The sequence below is a fragment of the Aythya marila genome, assembly GCF_965140915.1.
Source record: "Aythya marila genome assembly, chromosome: 6".
Classification (NCBI taxonomy): Eukaryota; Metazoa; Chordata; class Aves; order Anseriformes; family Anatidae; genus Aythya; species Aythya marila.
In genome coordinates this window covers 22,172,336-22,192,165 of record NC_139047.1, presented here as the reverse complement: position 1 = coordinate 22,192,165, position 19,830 = coordinate 22,172,336, and the positions used below count along the sequence as shown (strand labels likewise).

The 19,830-nt window shown below is 35.8% G+C and overlaps 1 protein-coding gene across 3 annotated transcripts in view; it reads left to right on the top strand.

Annotated features, from left to right (window-relative positions):
• SLC4A10 (solute carrier family 4 member 10) overlaps window positions 1-19,830 on the top strand; it is a gene marked incomplete at its 5' end in the record, with an annotated part of 153,920 nt that overhangs the window by 14,750 nt on the left and 119,340 nt on the right. Inside the window, one exon of one of the 3 annotated variants that reach the window (XM_082762973.1) lies at window positions 19,548-19,628. The exons of the other annotated variants lie outside the window; for them this stretch is intronic. Coding sequence (XP_082619099.1) covers window positions 19,548-19,628 — 81 coding nt within the window. Of the gene's footprint in view, window positions 1-19,547; window positions 19,629-19,830 lie in introns of those variants that run through there. 3 annotated transcript variants of the gene reach the window in all.

The following is a 19,830-nucleotide window of genomic DNA, read 5'->3' as shown; positions in this document are numbered from 1 at the left end:
CTAACTGATGGGCCCTAGATGGCATCTATTCTGTCCCTTTGCTGCTGCTCTGCACACTCTCTTTGCATCTTTATTTTGTGCTTTGGCAAGCAAAGAGAGCTCATTACCTGGATGGTGACACCACGTGCCTGTTGTAATGTAAGAACGATATCGCAACATATCCGGGAATTAGAAAATTCATTGTTTTGAAAGTTTTGCTGCTTCAGTCTTTGGATACTGAAATAATGATTTATTTTATTTTATTTATTTATTTATTTATTTATTTTGGTGTGTGTCTCCACTTACTCTGCAATTTCACATAAGAGAATACAGGTCTCTAGAATCAAGCAGTGTAGTTATGCAGTATGCACACTCCTAGTAAATGTTTGTGAGAGGCAGGAAAACTTTGTATGTTGGAAAATGAGCAATATATATATATATTTTTTCCCCAATTTATTTGAGAGCACCACTGTATGCAAAATTGATGGTTGTTTCACGCACACATTTCAATGGATCAGGAGAGACATGAAAACAGGTTTTCAACTTACACCACTGCAAATATTTAAAAGGAACGTCTATAATGGTGTGCAGAGGTGCTACGATAAAAAATTGAATGCAAATACCTGTAGAACAGAGATGCTTGTGAAACGTCTTCCTTGTAGGACTAGGTAAGACTAGATCCTATGTTCAAACTTCAGTAAGAAAGAAACGTAAGAAAATATTCTCTGTATCAGGATTGAGGAACTGGTTTTTCAGTTTTGGATTGTGTTATGATGAGAAACCAAGCCTGCATTCTATTTTAAAGGTTAATGCTCAGGTTTAGATATTTAGGCTTAAGTATATTGCAGAAATCTTTAAGAATATTTCAAACTCAGTCTCTAGGCTTGGATCTAATCTAGAATAAAGAAATATTCAGACTGTAAAAGTTTTTCATACACAGTTTTTGTTTATATGTATAGTAAGCCTTGTCCAAATTTTACTTGGGAAAGTACAATGCATTATAAATTTATTGAAACCAGTGGAGTTGCCTAAGATTATTATTAAAAGCTGAAAATTGGATCATAGCCCCCCCCCCCTCCTCCAGCCACAGGTATTTCTATAGTAAATTTACAGCTTACACAAATGTGTAATAGCATCCTGTTCTAATATGCTAACATCTTAATTGTTTCCATTTGGTTTTTGGTTTTCCTCTTCTTTGGTTCTCTCTTTGTCCATTATGATACACCATCGGGAGCAGGTTATCACTTGGTGTGATTGTGCATATGGTTCTATACAATATTGGCTTTCTAACCTTGACAGCTGACAGCTACAACAGCAGCAGTCTGAAATTAACGTACAAACTCAGGATCCTAATCACTGGGTTTTGTGCTGCTTCAGCTGTCTGTACTTCCAGCCAGCTAAACCAGGACTGTATTACTTGCAGATGTCGAAGTGTGATAGAGCTGATTGATGGGTCAATTCAGGATTCATTCAAAGTTGAGAATCCAGCTGGGAGTTGAAAAAGCAAGAAAGCCTTTCATCCAAATATATACATGGAATATATTGGAGAATATGAGAATTACTAAGTCTGGAAATTTAAAGGATTTGTACACATTTTCAAAGACATTTAGATGTCAAAAATTCATGGAAGTTCCTACTGAGATTAGGTTTAGCATAGTAGTTTCATAGAATTAAATTCCCAGGCACTTTATCTGAATTTAAAAAATCTAACAAATGTAATAATTTTCTTACAAAATAATGGAAAATTAATACTGAAAAAATGTTAATAAATATACAGTCACCAAAGGAGTTATATAAGCAGGCATTGAATCCTCTTGGCTATTAAACACTGACTAGATATATTTCATCGTAGTTTACATAGAATCGTAGAGTATCCCAAGTTGGAAGGGATCCACAAGGAGTCCAGATCATGGCCCCAAGTAGAACCACCCCACAAATCAGACCCTATGTCTGAGAGCGCTGTCCAAATGCTTCTTGAACTCTGGCAGGCTTGGTGCTGTGACCGCTGCCCTGGGGACCCTGTCGCAGTGCCTGACCACCTCTGGGTGCAGAATCTTTCCCTAACCCCCAGCCAGACCCTCCCCTGTCCCAGCTCCATGCTGTTCCCTCGGGTCCTGTTGCTGTCCCCAGAGAGCAGAGCTCAGCACCTGCCCCTCCATTCCCCTCGTGAGGGAGCTGCAGGCTGCCATGAGGCCTCCCCTCAGCCTGCTCTGCTCTGGGTTGAACAAACCAAGGGACCTCAGCCGTTCCTCATATGTCTTGCCCTCTAGACCCTTTGCCATCATTGTTTCCCTCCTTTGGATGCTCTCTAACAGTTTTATGTCTTTCCTATATTCTTGCGCCCAGAACCGCATGCAGTACTGGAGGTGAGGCCACACCAGAGCAGAGCGGGACAGTCCCTTCCCCTGGCCGCTAGCAGTGTTGGGCCTGATGCCCTTTTGGCTGCCAGGGCACGCCGCTAACTCACATGCAACTTGCCATTGACCACAACCTGCAGATTCCTTTCTGTGGGACTGTTCTCCAGCCTTCTGTCCCCTGGTTTGTACATATAGCTGGTGTTGTCATGTCCTGGGTGCAGAATCTGGCACTTGCTCTTGTTAAACTCAGTATGCTTCCAGTGTTACACTAAGCAATGAGAATAGATCTCCGTTTAGGAAAGTACCTAATGATTTAACTGCAAAACAAGATTAAAATAGACTACTAAACTAGGATTTCCTACAAGCTCATTTAAATAATGTTCGTATTTGTTTTGTCTTAACTTGATCTGCTTTGCCTAGGATGTAGTACAAAAGAGCAGAACCTGGAGAGGGCTACAGAGGTAAGGTGCCTGTGGCAAAGTCTGCTGTGCGTTTAGTTAGGCAAGTGATTAAAGATGTTTGCTTCTCTAGGTACATTTTAGCTTTTGTTCCCTTCAGCAATAATGAGTCTGTTCTCAAACTGCATTTTCTTTGTGATCACTCTAATGGGATACTTTCTGCTGACTGGTTTTCATTTAAAAAAATACTATTTTCTCATTTATTTCTTTGTATATGAAGATGTTTAAGTTGGAGGTAGGAAAGATGGGCATAGACTAAAATACAAGTGTACTCTGGAGTGTCCGCTTCTCGTGTGAGAATATCTTCTGGTTCACTATATCCAGAATGGATCAATCTGAGAGACTTAAAATTCTACTCAATTAGCATCTACATGTATATTTCATAGTTCTTATTCTTTATGAGGAGTAGGGAAATTTCAATTCATACTGCTGAAATAATTTTAGAGTTGCTGCTACAATTTGTTCTGATGTTTCTAAAATTTTTGAGACTTCTAATCTAAACAAGAAAAAAGTAGTGTGACTGTTTTTTACTGTAGAGTACTCTTTTAAAGCATAAGTGATCTAGTGGCAGTTTCTCTTCAACAACTGTGAGAGCCCTTGAACAGGTGTCTTCCACTTCCAAGGTGAATAATTTCACCCCAGTGAATCACAGGTGGCCTTGCTGGTGGACCTGCATGATACCATGCAGAAGATAGAATTACTGGTGCATTGCAGAGGTTTCTTGATGTTATATAATGCATTGGAAAGGTTGCATAATGGATTACATGAGAGTTGGAAGGTTTTATTTGTTGTTGTTAATTTGTCTAATTAATTGTCATGGAACTTTATCCAGTTACTACAGTAAGTGATACTTCACTGAAATTTCAGCTTTACAACGTAATATTGGAGTGCTTTCTGTACATACCTTCCTGTAAGTTGTTTTTTTTTTCTTAATTTAATTTTGCAGTATGCTCCTTGATGGCAGGGTTTTATTACATAAGGAGGTATAGTGTTATGACCATCATTTTTACAGAAGAAAGGCTTTAGTTAAACAAGACCCTACTGCAGAATTTTTAAAAAAATCAGAATTTGGCTGATTTACTGTGGAAATTCATCATAACACCAGATTCTCTCCAGAAAAAAAAAAATGTTTTTCCGCCTCTGTCTCAAATACTTAGTGACCTGTGTTAGGAGAGCATGGTGAAGCCTTTACACTGTTCATAGAGTGCCATTTAGTATTTCATGTAACTATGCTCTATTTCTTTAGGATCAGCATTTCTAGCTAGAGTTGGACATTGATTGCAAATATGTTGAAGATATTGGTCATGGGCCTGGGATGCTCAGGATGGACTAAATGAGGATTGTAAGAGATAGCAAAACAGGAGGATAGCACCCCTGCATCACTGGTTGCATGTACTGTAACCAATGTAGGTGGAGGTTTAGTATTAGGTTTAATAATTAGGTTTAATTTGACTGTAGTCAAATTTTGAAATGGAAGGACAGAATAGAAATTTTGAACTGGAAGAGTTTCCAATTTATTGGTATGTAGTTTTTAAATGCTTATCTTGCTCATAACTGGATTTTTTTTAGGTGATTGTGATTTTTTTGCTGTTCATAATTTGACACCAGCTAATTGATTGGAGTTTCAAAATAGGCATGAAACATTGGCTTGGTTATTTTTTGCATTGGGAAAAATATGGTTATTTTCATAGTTTAAATACCCAAGCTTTAAAGGAAAAAAGATTCTACATACCAAAAGATTATGTTCACTTAAGGAGACAGAGTTTTCTCCAACTAGTTATGATTGGAAAATAAATTTAATAGTCTTTCTCCCTCTGGAAAAGACTTGTTAAGGCTGAACGATATACAATTTCTGAAAATAGGGCAACTGTTATTAGAACAAAATGACAAAAATGTAGTGAAAGACATTTATCATCTGAGTAATGTATTTTTGCTTGGAGGCTTGCTTATATTTAGGCTCAGTGTTATAAATATCACAGTTGTAAGTTTTTGTTGGAAGAATCACAACAGTAATTGTTCTGATACATTAGTAGCAGATATTCTGGCATATTCCCCAGCACCCCATTTTAAAATTTAGAGGATGAACTATGAAGACAGTTTTTCCTTCTTTTAAAGTGATTTTCATGCTTATTAATTTTTCATGACATTTGAGAATGTTCTGAATATTTAACTTTATCCCCTTATTTTTACAATTCATTTACGACCATTCAGAAATACTTCTGTTTAATTTTCTTGTTGAATTATTAGTGCCTTATGTAAATCCTTGCAGTACCTTTTTTGATATCCATTTTCTAATCTTGCTGATAGGAAAACAAGATTGACTTTTTAAACTATGTCACACATCAAGGAAGTTTTTTTTCTCTCCTTATGTGGTTATATCCTGCTGACGAATGAACAGAAAATGTATGCTTGATTATTATTTAATTGAGTCTCTTTATCTGATTCCTTTAGGTCAGACATATTCTTACCCTTTTAAATTAAAAGCTAATTTATTTGTGAGCCGTTATCAGGTAAATGAGTAAGATTAGTGAGGATATTTATTTCCTGACAACACAGATGATTTCTTTATTTCTAGTAATTGTACGAGGAAACAGTCAGCTGTTACTTCGTGTTTTGTCTAGCACTTCTAGGTGTCTGGAAAGTTGGGTTTTCAATTTCATTTAGTATGTTCAGTTTCACAGTCTTACATAATCTAATTGTTTGAAAGTTCTTGCTGAACTTTAATCTGAATTTACAGTGGAAAATTATTGATGCTGTTTTGAATTATGTTTGCTTATGCCATTCTAAATAATTCTCTAAATAATTCTTCTCAACCCTCAAAGAAATACAAACTGTACTTTATCATCATCTATCCTTATACCATTTAAGCTTTACGTTTGCCATCTTTTCCTTTTTTAAATTAACATATTTGTTGAGCACTTCATGACAGTTTCATGAAATTAAGATGGTTGCAGAGCATTCGAACACACCTTCTTTACCTGCTCAAGCTCTTTAAGCCAAATTCAAAAAGTAAATTTAAAGAAATTTAAGTTCTGGCCTACAGGCTAAATTATACAAAATCATAAAATTCTTTTAGGAAACTTAAAAGCAGTTAGTTGTCAAATCACAGTCATTGGTAAAACATGATCAGAAATCTAACTGTGAACAATCTGTCCTTTTGCTAAAAAGGACATCTTTTTAATTTAAAGAGTATTGTAATGCTTGTAGTCTTAGTACCTGAGCTCCTTGCAAGGATGAGGTTACATCGTTGTCTCACAAAAGCAAAGCCATCATTGTTCATTCATCTACTTGGCTTATTCCAGAAATTATGTTATAATGATGGCGAGAGACTCCTTATTGTGAGCTCCTGGGTTCTTGTTGTTAAAGTCATTTTTAAAAATAATAATAATAAAAAAAATCTCTTGCAGTTATTTTGCACAGTTGATTAGGCCCCCCATCTCTTCTTTGTGGTTCAAGAAATTTTTGTTTTCAGACATCTATATTTTGTTTCCTAAATGGTTAACTTACTGATACAAATGTTTTCATTTGTAAACTTTGTTTACAAATCTTAAATACTTTTTAAAGTATCCTGCATACTGACAGGCTTCCTCCTGTTTTCAGGAAGAAACAACAATTTATAAAGAAAGGGACTTGCTTGTGTTTGTAATTATTAATTTGTAATCATTAAGAGATGAAACCCTTTGAGTTTGTGTATTTTAATCTTTTGCCAAGTGGTTATTTCAAATTTTGTTTAAATAATATACACATACTGTCATTGCCCTGTTTCTCCCTCCACTAACTTCATCAAGAATTGTAATATCCTTAATCCTGTCACCCATTGCATTTTAGTCATATTTCAGTGCAAATACAGCAGGGAAAATCACATAGAATTGGATCAAGTTCTGCTTTTTTTTTTGTTGTTGTTCGTTTGTACTCACAGGGTTTCATTTAGATCAGCATCCTTCATTGAAAATAATTATAGGCATAATTAGACTTGTTTGTAATAAATCTTTTTCAGGTAACTATATTCAGGAGTAAACTGAACTGCATGGAGAAAAGATCAGAAAGGATTCATGTGCTGAGGGAAATAACTCATCCAGTAGAGATACATGAATTCTTGCAGAGCAGTTTGATGCTGTTTATATGTTACAGAAACATGTTATAGGAAATGTTGCAAGCTTCTCCTGGCAAAAACTCTGCAGTTCCAAATTCATGAATTCTTCTGAAGGACAAACTGTAAACAAAATTAACTGCTTCTTTAGACACCTCTGTTAATTCTTAATATAAGAAACTTTATACAACAGTGGTGAATATTGTGAATGTGCATGTAACTCATGTTAATGTGGTCTGCCCTTTGTACTTAGTGTGCTGTCCTCTCTAATTAGGTGTTAGTCCTGGGCAGTGGTGTGCTGTGTTCTTGAAGGAAGTTTACTTGAGACTAAATTTTCTCAGAAAGGTCATAACTAGTGAGAGGAGAAAGACCTTGCAACTGAGTGCTCAGAAATTGGTGTTAATAAGCTTACACTTAAGCAGTAAGCATTAGGGATAATAATCTTGTGGTCTGTTGTGAGCTTGAGTCTGTTCCAGTCGTTCTCTTCAGGCCCTCCCTGAGGGGTGGCCGCCATTTTGTGGAAAACGGTGGTAGAGCAAAATCTGCAGGTGTGACTGTGCTGTTTTCAGCTGTGTGTGGTTGGGCTAAGGGGAGGTGAAGGGGTCGGGGAAAGAAGCAGATCCCATGTTCAAGTGTACCAAAGAGGGTGGATGGTGTTACAGAGTTGCTAGAAAATGAAGCAGTGGCCCTCTCTGTATTTTAGGTGTTGCTGGATGTGCAGACTGTTTTACAGAGAACTACGGAAAGGTGAGTGGGCAGCTGGGAGGCAAGAGCAGTGCCTGAGCCCAGGCCTTGGCCAGGTTAAGGATCTGGTCAAACACTGAATTTCTTTGCCCTGTTGAATCCAAGATATATAGCAGCAGAATTTTAGCCACAAATGGAAATTTAATATAAAACAAAAAAGCCTGTAGGACTAGGTGGCTGTTGATTTGCCTAGATACGAAATATATGTTGCTGAGCTTCACAAAGAAATTAAGTAGTTTACTTTTGTCCTGAGTAGTTTATGAAAGCCAGCATCTCTCTCCTTTGTTACTGTAATTGTTCCAGTTGTCTCCTGATGAAGTACAGACCTTAATATTATTGGGAGGACTAACAGGATTTTTATTTTTTTTTCCTAATAACCGTACATCAAAATGCTTTCTAAGTTTGCTCATGCCCTTTCAAATCACATGAAAAGCAGAGGGATAAAATATGGAAGAAAAAAAATATTGCTTTAATGTGGGCCCAGAGTAAATTTTAATTGCATATAGAGCATTCTGTGGGTCAGAATGTGCCAGACATATGTATATATTTTTCCCATCAACGTTTACTCCATGTGCTTAGCAGTATAATAAATAATTTCTTGCTTCTCAATTGTTTTGATAACTAGACTGTATTATATGAAAGCTTTAATCTCATTTTTCATAAAGTAAATTAAAAAAAAGGGAAAAAAGTATTTTCATAGTACAGGGAGAACAGATAATTTGTGCAAGTAAAATCATTTTTTTATAACTTTATTGGCATCATTAACAATGAAGGAATCTGAATATGTAAAATTCTCAGTGACAGCACAGTGTTTATGGGTTTTGAAATGATACTTTCTTTGTTAGAGTGCCAGTTCCATTGGTATGTGTTTCCTCTGTCACCTGAGGCTATTTTTCCAACACGTAACACATGTGATTTTTTTCTGCTTTCTGAATAATCAGCTTTTCCCTTTTGTTCATTAAGCATAAAAATACAGCCAAGGTATTAACACAATGCAAGGTATTAACAGTGACCAGTCTCTACCAAATAGTAAGTTCTTTTTGTCTGTTACCTAATTAACATACTTTAATTACTTCACTACATTTAATGAATATGTTATGTAAAACTCAACACTTTCTACCTTTAGGATAATCATGACATTCAATCTAACGTGTCAGACTGGACTGTATGAATAATTAGTACAGTTTATATTTATTAATTTAGTATATGGAATAGCTGATAGACTGCATAGAGAGGTGGTGCTCAATATGGGGGGTCAGGCAGAAACCTTCTGGTAAAGGAGCAGGGGGAGATACCCTGGGAAGTCCTTGGATGGGGCAAAAGAAGGGATGAACCAAACAGAAATCAGGACCCTGCTGATGTCAGGTGTCACTGAGCCCTTCTAGGGTTCCACACTGGGAAGGAGCAAAAGAAGTCCTGAGGCTCTCTCTCCTGCTTTTTGTGCCCTTTACCCACCTTCATTGCTTCTGTGGTAGCACTGATTCAAACCAAAACTGCTTAATAAGAGTTAATAAATTAATAAAATTAATAAAATTAATAAATTATTAAATGCATTAATAAAATGCAATGCATGTATTTCTTAAACAAACAGCAAAAATCTGCACTTGTGCTATTAAAATCAGAGATAACTATTGAATGCTATTTTTTCAAGCTGCTTGAAAAATGTTTTTTAAAAAGAACCTGCTGTTTTAATATGGCTTTTGATAGCTGCTTGGACTTTTATAAACATCATGTTATAAATGAAATTATGTACAAGAAAAATGGCAAAACAAGAGAAAAAAAAGATTTTGCTGAGAAGAAATAGACCCGTCTCTTGTCTGGCCAGTGTATTTTCTGTTTTGCATGACCAGAATGGCCCATTATGCTTGATTGCATGTAAGAATTTTTGGCTTGCTGAACATCTGAGAGGTTGGTGGTCAGCCTTTGACATTGTTTTGTATTCCATCTGGGTAGTGTACCAGGTGCTCAAAAACATTTTGTGTGGTTAACACACATGAACATGTCTCTAAAAAGCTTCAAATTGTCTAGAAGTTCTTTTTAGAAGATCAGAAGGCTTTACCTCATTGGTAACAAAAGTGATAGGTGGTATAAGTTTCCATGTGAGCACAGTGCCAACTAGGTATAAAGACCAGTGGCTGTAAGGCATTGCACAAAAGTCATCTCGATGACCTGGAAAATAGGCTTAGACTTAGGAATGTCAAGTTGGTAGGAATGTCAAGTTGGTAGAAGTGCATGACAGCACAAGCAAGGAAGAGCAAACATAAAATTTTATGTAATAAGAGTAGAACTTAGTCAAAATGTAGAGGTCATCTGTTGGAATTTAATTTGGAAGCTTGGAAAAACAAGCTCGATAATTATAATGTTCAATGATTCTGTCACTAGTGTCTCCTCAAGATTTTATTAACAACAAAATTGCAAATAGTAGGCAAGTTTCCTAGAAGTTTTTTTTTTTTTTTTTTTTTATGGTAAGCTGCATTTAAACACTTCTTTCCTTAAGCTGTCCAAGAATCAGAATAATGTAGAGACCTATCTGGTTTGATGGTGTGATAGTGATGTAGTTACATATTTAGGTAAGGTGTTTTAATTACCTGATATTTGAGGCATGATATGACTGAACATGCTAAGAAGTGTGATATTGACTACAATTTTTTAGTGCACTGATAACAAAAGATGGCTTTGTGCAGGAGATTAACAGCATTTTATTCAGCTGAGTTTTGAATGTCCCAAATAGTAAAGCTAGCACCACTTCTTGTGCAGATTGTTCTGACAATTCAAAGTCAGCTTCTAATCAGCTCTGTGAATTTCACAGTATTAAATGTCAATATTTGTTTCAGTAAAGACAAAGGAAATAGAATAACATTTTTTGCATGAAAAATTGAAACATTTTTTACAATAATGAGAGCATTTATACCTCAGTGATGTGCCTATTAAAAAGAAAATGGGGTAATGAAAAGAAAAGCAGAAATCCTATCACTTTTTTAAATAAAATGTTTATTATTATTTCTCTGGTGGATTACTGTCACATCTTTCCATCAATACAAATTTGGTATTGCTGCAGGTCTTCATTTAGTTCCGGAGTCTGGTCTGAGAACTCAGTGATCAGATTTTAATCTAAGTACCTAAGATGATGTCTTTTGAAACATTGGATATAGCACAGGTTAACGCCATGTGCCCTCTACTGTACGATGAGGGTGCTGGACAACTGTCTTGTCGTGAGAATGACCTTGCTTCGTAGTTACCCTTTTCTCTGAATTTTTTATGGAACCTGGCTCACAGCTGTAAAATAACTGACAGTTTTAAAAAGGGTTTTGAGTAGGGGAGATTATCAGGCAGTATAATTAATACTCACTTGCAGAAGCAGACTGTCATCTCGTACCACGCAGCCTTGGATTTCCTTCAGAACTTGTCTGTGCTTTTTTCTCCCTGACTTCGAAAACAGTAAGTCTTTAAGAAAGCAAGACAGTGGAGGATATATGACGGTCCCACTGATGATCACTGGAGGGAGATAAAAGTAGGAAAGATATTATCTAATTCAGGGACCTCCCATCAGCCATCATTATTCTTTAGGAAACTGTTCACACCACTCTTTCTTTCTGCCTCTCTGAGGCAGAGGAAAAAGGAAAGGCAAAGTTGATTGCTGCTGAATTTTTCTTTCAGGACAAAGCAGGAGGTTCATTATCATTATAGGTCTGATCATTTAGGTTTTACACTGTCAACCAATAGCTATGTTTTCTGTGTAATGCACAAGAAATCTGGTAGGCAGCCCAAAGTCATGGAATATTTTAGGATCAGTAATGGTATACATTCCTTGTGTGTGTATATAGCATATATGTACCCAGGAAAGAATGACTATGGACAATCATGGAAAAAAGTCCTTGCACCTTTGGCTAAACAAAGTTTTAACAGTCACACAATGCCACAGTTAATATTTTTATTTAAGGATAAAGAGTCTTCACAATAGGTGCTGTTCAAGATCTGCTATTGCACTCCAGGTATTACAATTTCACTCTGGCGTTTGCAGTATTCTCTTTTCTTACAGCAGGAAACAGTGTTTAATATAACTGTGTATTCATTTCTTTTGAATAATATTTACAAGAATTGACTAATTTATTTTTCTTGTTGTTGCTTACCATCGTAACATAAGCATATATGAAATTGCCAATCCCCCTTCAAAAACAAGGAAGTCCCCATGACTGGAATGTGTCCCTAAGTATTACGTTTTCTGCATTTCGCTTTTCTTTTACCTTTCTCTGGCCTTTCCGCTTTGCTTCTTTAACAAGTATCATGTACTGAAGTAGTTAGCTGAAAGGCAGTTTAACTTTAAAAGCAGGCAGTGTCTGACTTTTGAAACTCCTATGGGAGACTCTGTATCTTCCAACAGGCATTTGTCCTAGTTTTCTATCTTTGAAGCAACCATTAGCTATTTTTCTTTCTTGGTATCTTAATGTTTTTATTCTTACCCTTGCATTACTGGGTGTAAATTGTGTTTTAAATATTAAAACAATGTGTGGGCAATTACAGTTTTAAAGCATTTTGAATTGTTGTAGGAAATGATGATTTTCTTCCCTTTTCTCCATCTATGAATTTGTCTAGTTTCTATAGCCTATTTAGTTTGTTTCTCTGATTTCGTAATTCAATCCAGTGTCCTAATGTTAGCATCCTTTGGGGCCTACTCCAAGTTTGGGGGACTTCTCTTTCTCCCGTCTTCTTCCTACATCAACAAAAGGAGGACTGTCCCTAACCCAGTGCCTATCTAGGCTGTGGATGCCTGCAGTCATAAATAACAAGTTTAGCTTTTAGTTAGGCATGTACTGCTTGAATAGCTTTTCTCTGTCTCCCAGAGACGGATGGCAGGACGGAGCTGGTGCAGTTAATCTTAGCCCGTTTGCTCTCCATGTGCACCATTTTGTTATGACAAATAATATTCAGACATTCCTAATGCTTAGATGTATAGGTAAACTAAGGAGAAGTGCACAGCTGAGTCTGTAATCAAAGTAACAGTATGCCAGTATTTTTATATACTCTGAAGAAGCTTGTACAAATCTTTTTTTTTTTTTTTTTTTTTTCACTTGTGGAATTGAACCACTTTTACTGATTTAGAGCTGTTTCTGTGTATTTTGTGAGTGGATATAGTCTTTTTAGAGGTCTTCCTTTAAGAAAAATGGCTAGATTTTCTGCTCATGAGTGTATCGGTGTCGAGACTCAGCAATAGGTCATGGTAATTATACACAGATCAAAGAGATTATTGAAGAATGCACTTTTTTTTTTTTTTTTTTTTTTTTTTTTGTGATGAATCTGAAGTGGAAGGGGCTAAATCCCCAGTGGGTAGAAGTTATATAATTTGGTGATGCTATGCTGATTTATGCCCCTTGAGAGTTTGCCTGCAGCAGAAGCTGGAGGTGATGAGAAGAGATTGAATTGAGAGAAAGACCATCCAGGAAAAATTCATCAAATTTGTCATTCTTGAAAGGACCATCATAACATATGGTAAAGCATATCATTTACCTCAGGCTCAGAAGAAAATGATTTCTGCTAGGAGAATATTAATTTTATTTCTTACAGGATCAGCTGACAGGGTAGGCTTTCTCCTGGCTGGTCTTCCCCTTCTGTTTTCTTTAAAGGGAAGGATGGAAGCTTGGAAATGTCTTATCTATAGCAGACAAGCAAGTTGGCATTTTGCCATCATTTTCTGCCAGCAGAGAGGATAATGGTAATTATATGTCAAAATTTAACATTTCTTTTCCTTGAAAGAGAACTTTTTAATGCAAAATATTTAGAAAAGTCAGATCTCTTCTGAGGCGCTTAAGAAGCTAGAATTAGTGAACTGACAATTTTTTCTTAAGAGGAAGGAGTTTTTCTTCGTCTTCAGGGACAAGGGAGAGATGAAAAGGGTTGAAATTGAAAGAAAGGTACAAGTTGTGCAATACCAAAGGTGCAGCCTAGTTATATTGCTTAATATTTGGGAGATATGCAGAGCATCATCATCTGTCCCGTTCCTTCTGTAGAAAGGCAGGCAGCACTTGCTTTGATAATCAGATTCCAGCATTATTGATCAAATTGTTATTTTTTCTTTTGTGAGGAAAATAAATTTATGTTGCCCTGTACAACATGGAGTCTAAACTCCACCCTCTGCTTCTGGGGACCTTCTGGGGATAGGAGAATGTTTTCTTATGGTCAATATTAGCTTCCCTAGTGGTTGGAGGTCAGCCATGTCCTAGTTGCTTAATAAAAGAACAAAGTTTTTCACAGGCTATGGCATAAGTTAAAATACTGTTGAGGTGCTTAAAAAGGTAAAAACCGTTGCTTTCTGCAAAGTCTGAAAGGAAAATCATGGTCATTTTATATATAACCTTGTAGACAAAAGTTTAAAATTTATCATTTCACAAATTTTTTGATTTTACAAATATTAAAGTCATACAGTCTAGAAAATGATAATATTGCTAGGAAAGAAAACATACAATTGCGAACGATGGAGAGATTTTGTTTGCATTTATTTTTTGTGTTTCTCCAAGTACAAATGTAAGCGCCTATCTCTTTTATGTACACTGCAAGTATAGCATTACTAGTATATGTCTGCACCTTTAGACTCTGTGTTCATCAACAGTCTGAAACACAGGGGATCTCTGCTTTCTCCTGCATTGTCTTTTGGGGATTGGGTTGCCAGGCATTTTCAAGATGTTTTTGAATTTAAAATATCGGTAAGAAATATTTTCCCTTTTTTTTTTTTTTTCCTTTTTCTTTTTCTTTTTCTTTTTCTTTTTCTTTTTCTTTTTCTTTTTCTTTTTCTTTTTCTTTTTCTTTTTCTTTTTCTTTTTCTTTTTCTTTTTCTTTTTCTTTTTCTTTTTCTTTTTCTTTTTTTTTTTCCACTGTTTGTTATGCATTTATTCTAATTTGTCAGCAGCAGCGACCTGGATCATCAGAGAGTGGATACAGGCTTCAGTTTTAGTGCCAGGGTGCAGAAACATTGATTATGGGGTATTTGGCGCGTCAGATTTTGATACTGCTGTATTAACTGTTAGGAAAAGTTGGAACCAAGCAGTTCCTTTGTACATTTTGACTATGCAGTGGTGGTTCAGGTCTGTCTCTGCTCATTTTCTATTTTGTTTTATAAATACTTCAAGTTTCCTTTAAGCACAGTCATGGTTATCCACAGATGAGCTGATTAGATTTATGTAATGCCTGTTGAAATAATCGCAAAAGGAGAGTCTTTGAACAGTATTTCATTCAAGAGAACAGAGCAAGCATATCCATAAATTATCACAAGATTTCACAGAGTTAATAAATTTAAACTTATATTTTCTAAATGGATTTATTTTTTGCCTAGAGAAGGGTTTTTACATTTTACAACATGCCCCACTCTCAGTAATTTAATGGGAGAATTAAGTAAGACGGAAATATGTAGACTAAAGGAAGGTAATAGAAACAGTCCTTTCATTAGGATTAAAGAGGAATAGGCTATCGTTAATTACTTTTGAGCTTATTCCACTCAAGTACAAAGATATTTTTGAATCTGTGTTGATGTAAATGATCAGCTGAAACTTAAGATCTGATGAATTATTTTGGTTAAGAGAAATTATTTATATTGCTAATACCATTCAGTGTATCAAGAAGAAACCTTGGTGTCTTCAGTACAGAAGCCAGCTGTTGCTGAGTCATTTGTGTTTATTTAATTTTTAAACTTTGATTTATTTATTTTTAATTTGGTTCAGGGTTCTAAACTTATTTCCAGTAGGTTTAGTCTCTTGAATTTTCTCAGTACTGCTATCATTACTAATCCTGCTGTTCATTAAATTTCAGCTATTTTTCTTCACCCCTGCATTTTCATGATCCTGTCCTGCAAATATATAGGAAAGAAAGGCATAGTCTTGGTCTTTGGTTTCTTGCTCTTGCAGACCTTCAGCTTCTGATAGGTAGTGAAAACAACACCCAAACTAACAGCATTACAAATTTTATGTATTTATGCTTGTTTCACAATAGTTCTTTTACCAAATATTTATGCTTTTCCTTGTCACTGGCATCTTCACAGTTACACAGACCTCCCCTTTAGTCTTTACTTTGTTAAGCTAAGCAAAACAAACCCTTTCAGTTTCTTCTCCAAATTTCCTTGACCTTTGTAGAAGTCTTTATCTCTTGCAGTTTGAATTAATTTTTTTAAGCGTAGATGATCAGAATCATGAACAATATGCTTTTAATAAGCTTCATATTATTGCATTAATATTGATATCTGTATATGAGAAATATCTTCTCTGGTAATTTAAAGATTTCATTTCCTTTTCCATAGGGACATCACATTGGTAGCTCATAATTACTCTGTGATCAGCTTTTGCCCCCTCAGTTCTCCCACTGTGGTTTTCAGCTCCCGAGCTCTCAATTTCTAGCAGAAACTCAGTGATCTTAAGTTCACATCATTGCATTTTGCATTATTAAATTTTACCTCAGTTTTATTCTTGTGGTCCTAAAAGTAATTCAAGTCTTCCTGTTGATGTTCCATTTCTCTTGTATTAGCAGTGCTTTCTAATACTGTCATCAGAAGCTTTTTGAACAAACCCGAACTGTGATTTTTGGCATCGTTCATATTGCTTGTGCTGTAGCCACTAATACACATAGTAAAGTTGTTTCTTCAAAATGTTGCTGAGGAATATGTCTCAGTGTTTTTCTTCCAGCTTGTTTGGTACAGCACTACATCATTTCACCTTACTTTTATAATCTGCGATACTTTTAATTGATCTCAAATGTTCTCTGTCATGATTGCTAGTACTAGCAAATCTGACTTAAATTGAATCTCAAAAGTTGAGTGATGGATCTTCTGCTGTCTACTTGCTACCTGCTTTTGTCAGGTCTCTGACATAAAGCTGGTTTGTGATGGATTCAGAGTGACCGTTGTTTCATCTTACATAATCCATAGGAACTCTGAATTTGCCTTTTTTTTTTTTTTTAATTCTTGCTCTTTTTCTCTGAAGAAAAAATAAAATAAGATCAAACTGTATATTGTGAATAATGCTTCTGTATGCTGTAAAGAGATACCTGTTGATTCTCCAAAGGGAATGGACTATCAGCTTTTTGCTTTAACATTTGTCAAATAACTATAAAACGTTATTGTATTTACACCTGTCTATACCCATTGCTAATGAAATGTTAAAATTTTCACATTTGCAAAATGGTAATTATATTGCCATGAATTAAAATATGGAATATCTTTTGGGAAAAGCTTCTGCAGCTGCGATAATACGCACAAAGAAATACTGTATACTTCTAAGTGCATTTAGAATTTGTACTGAGATTTTAACCTAACTCAGGGAGATATTATTCTATAATGTCCCTTATTGCCTCATGAGTTCTTCACATCTCCAACTGCAGAGAGATTTTGTAGTCCTTGTGCATAGAAATTCTAAATTATGTTTCTGACATCAGTGATTGTATCTCCTAGCTTTGTGTGTTTTCACTCTTTGAAGGGAGATCATCATGTAATAGATTAGCATAGAGAGAGCCTACATAGTATTTATGAGAGGTGAGTTGGCAACTTCCAATTTTCTTTATTTGGTCATTTGCTTTTTTAATATCATGGTGCTGGCCTCTGTATACTGGCTGCGTGGCATGTGGGGTCTTAGAAAAGGTTGTCAGCAGTGTATGGACTGTACTCCTGTGGTTGTACTCCCCTATGTAGGTGTAAGCAGCTACTGATCTGAATATAGCATTGAAGAACTGAGTGTTTGCATAGGAATAAATACATTAATACTTAGTAATTACTTAGAAATGATGTATCGTCATTTATTTTAAATTATCTTTTGAAATGAAAATATTAACTTGAGAGATATTCCTATTCCACACTGATCAGGGAAAGCAATTTTCCTCTTCTTTTATTGCTGAATCACTCCAGTCTATTTTCTGAAGGGCTTTTTGTCTGCTTGCATATGTATTTATATCCAGTGCACAGAATTTAGTAATTTTTTTTTTGGTTGAAAGTGGATTCATGAATTATTCTGGAAGCACTTTGGAAGTGTCAGCTTTCAAGAACATTGCCAGTGTTTGAAGCAGCGCCCTGACTGCCACTATCATCAGGACTGAAATAGTAGCATCAGGTTGTTAGGCCTCTAGGTTAACTCTCTTGGAGAATATAAAAAGCAGTGTCAAGTCTGGCCTGATTTGGTTCCCTTGTGCACTTAAAGCCTCCTAGGGCTTTGCTAACTAGCATCTGTTACTGAAGATGGCTACCTTAGCCAGGAATTTTCTATACCTAACCACATGCCAGTGGAGACCCTCTAGGAATGTGTGACTAAGTGAGTTCCTTTCCCTGTAGGTGAAGAGTCCTTATGTTGAGGCAGTAGCATGCTGTATGAAGTGAAACAATTAAAATTTTATAGAAGACAATTTTTCTCTCTAAAGGGAGATACGTGGTATTCATGGATGAGACCAGTTTGCTATTATCAGTGTCATAATGTGAATGACTGTAAGCCAAACTTGATTAACTGTAAGTTGCTCAAAAGAGCAATTACTACAAGTGTATAATAATAATGTTAAACTAACAGAATATGATCTGGGTGAATTAATTTAGAACCATTTGCTCCTACTTTCAGCTTCTGCTTGTATTTCAAAGTAAAGAAGGACATCAAAATTAATTTGAAAACATGCAAGCTATTTGAGCCAATACAGTTTAATTAAGAATGATTTCTGTCTTTTTCCCCAAGTTTTATTTGTCTGTAAAACTCATTCACTAGGAATATGTGTTTAGCATGTGTTGAGGTAATGTTCCTGTGTGTTTAATGTTATGCACAGCCTGTCACTAGAGGACTTTCTCACTGTGCCAGTGCTAGTAATTTTTCATTGGGTCAAGAATACAGAAGAGTTATGAAATGAAAACTTTTCTAGTGTATTGGTTGCAATATTTCTTTCTAATTCTGTGTTGGGATTTTTTTTTTTGTTTGCACAAGTTTGTTGCTAGAATGATAGCACAAACAAATATAAGCAATAATTTTAAGTAAGAATCTATTTTGCTTTACAATTGCATCAAATACATCTTTGAATAAAAAGTCTGGTTATTACTGTGTAGTCCTAACTGTTTAAAAATTACTAAGGAGGATACTGTGCATTTGTTAGCTTGAAAGGTCTCTAGTATCAGAAAAAAACCCATGCATGATTGCTTTGTTTGATATCAAAACACATTTTTGCTGTCATAATACTGGCACATTTTCAAGGCATGCTGTTTTCTGGCTGCTAGCAGGGAGTAATGGAAACAATGCAGTGATCATGCAATTTCTTGAAAATAAACACCAAAATACTTAGGCAAGCAATGTTTTCAATTTTGGAGACTCAGATTTATAAGGCTGCACAAAATAGCTGTTTCGGTACCACAGAGATATTTAAATGCCTTGCTGCCTGTAAATTGTTTGTAATTTCTTTCTGGTAATTTTCCTTTGGATCAGATTGTGATGCTGCTTCTGAATGGTGATACTGCTTGTTGAGGAGTGGTCATGCAAGCAAAATTTGATAACCTCGATATGTCATTTCATCTGCTGCTTTTCTTTTGTTAATGCAAAGCTGGTTGCATAATATCTAATTTCTCCTTTAGCTGACCACAGATGAAAACAAAATCTATAATGGCAGCTCTAGGTTTTATAAAAAAAACGCTAGTGAGGAGTTGAAGGATGTGGCTTGTTCTGTTTGGATGATGCAGGATTGCTTTAAGCAGTAAGCTTACTGTTTTCAGATGGCATTAGCAGCATCAGTGATATAGCTGTGTCAGCCTCCTTGACTACTGGATGTCTGTAACTGCACGGAGGAAACTATATTTAAGATCTGATATCTTGAGGGTGATGACTCCAGCACTTACTGATGGACAGAATGGCTGTTAATGCTTTCTTCACTAGCCCAGAAGATTTTGAAAGATAGATGGGTCTGTGATGCACTTTTGTGAGACAGGAAATGCAATTTTTGGGGGTCTCTGGAAATAGAAAGGTCATGCAGCTTGGAACCGGTGAGACATTACAGTCTTTAAGTCATCAGGTATGACCTCATAGTTTACTAATATTTCTAACACAAGGGTTTGTTTTACAGTTTTAGGTCATTTACAGTCTCTTTGTCTGTGTAATTGCTTCATGTTGGATTTGCTACAGGATTTATAGGGTAGACTGTTTACATAAGCAGAGCAATGTATATCATGGAAATCTAATGTGTTGTGAATTGCTATTTGAACAATGTAAGGTTA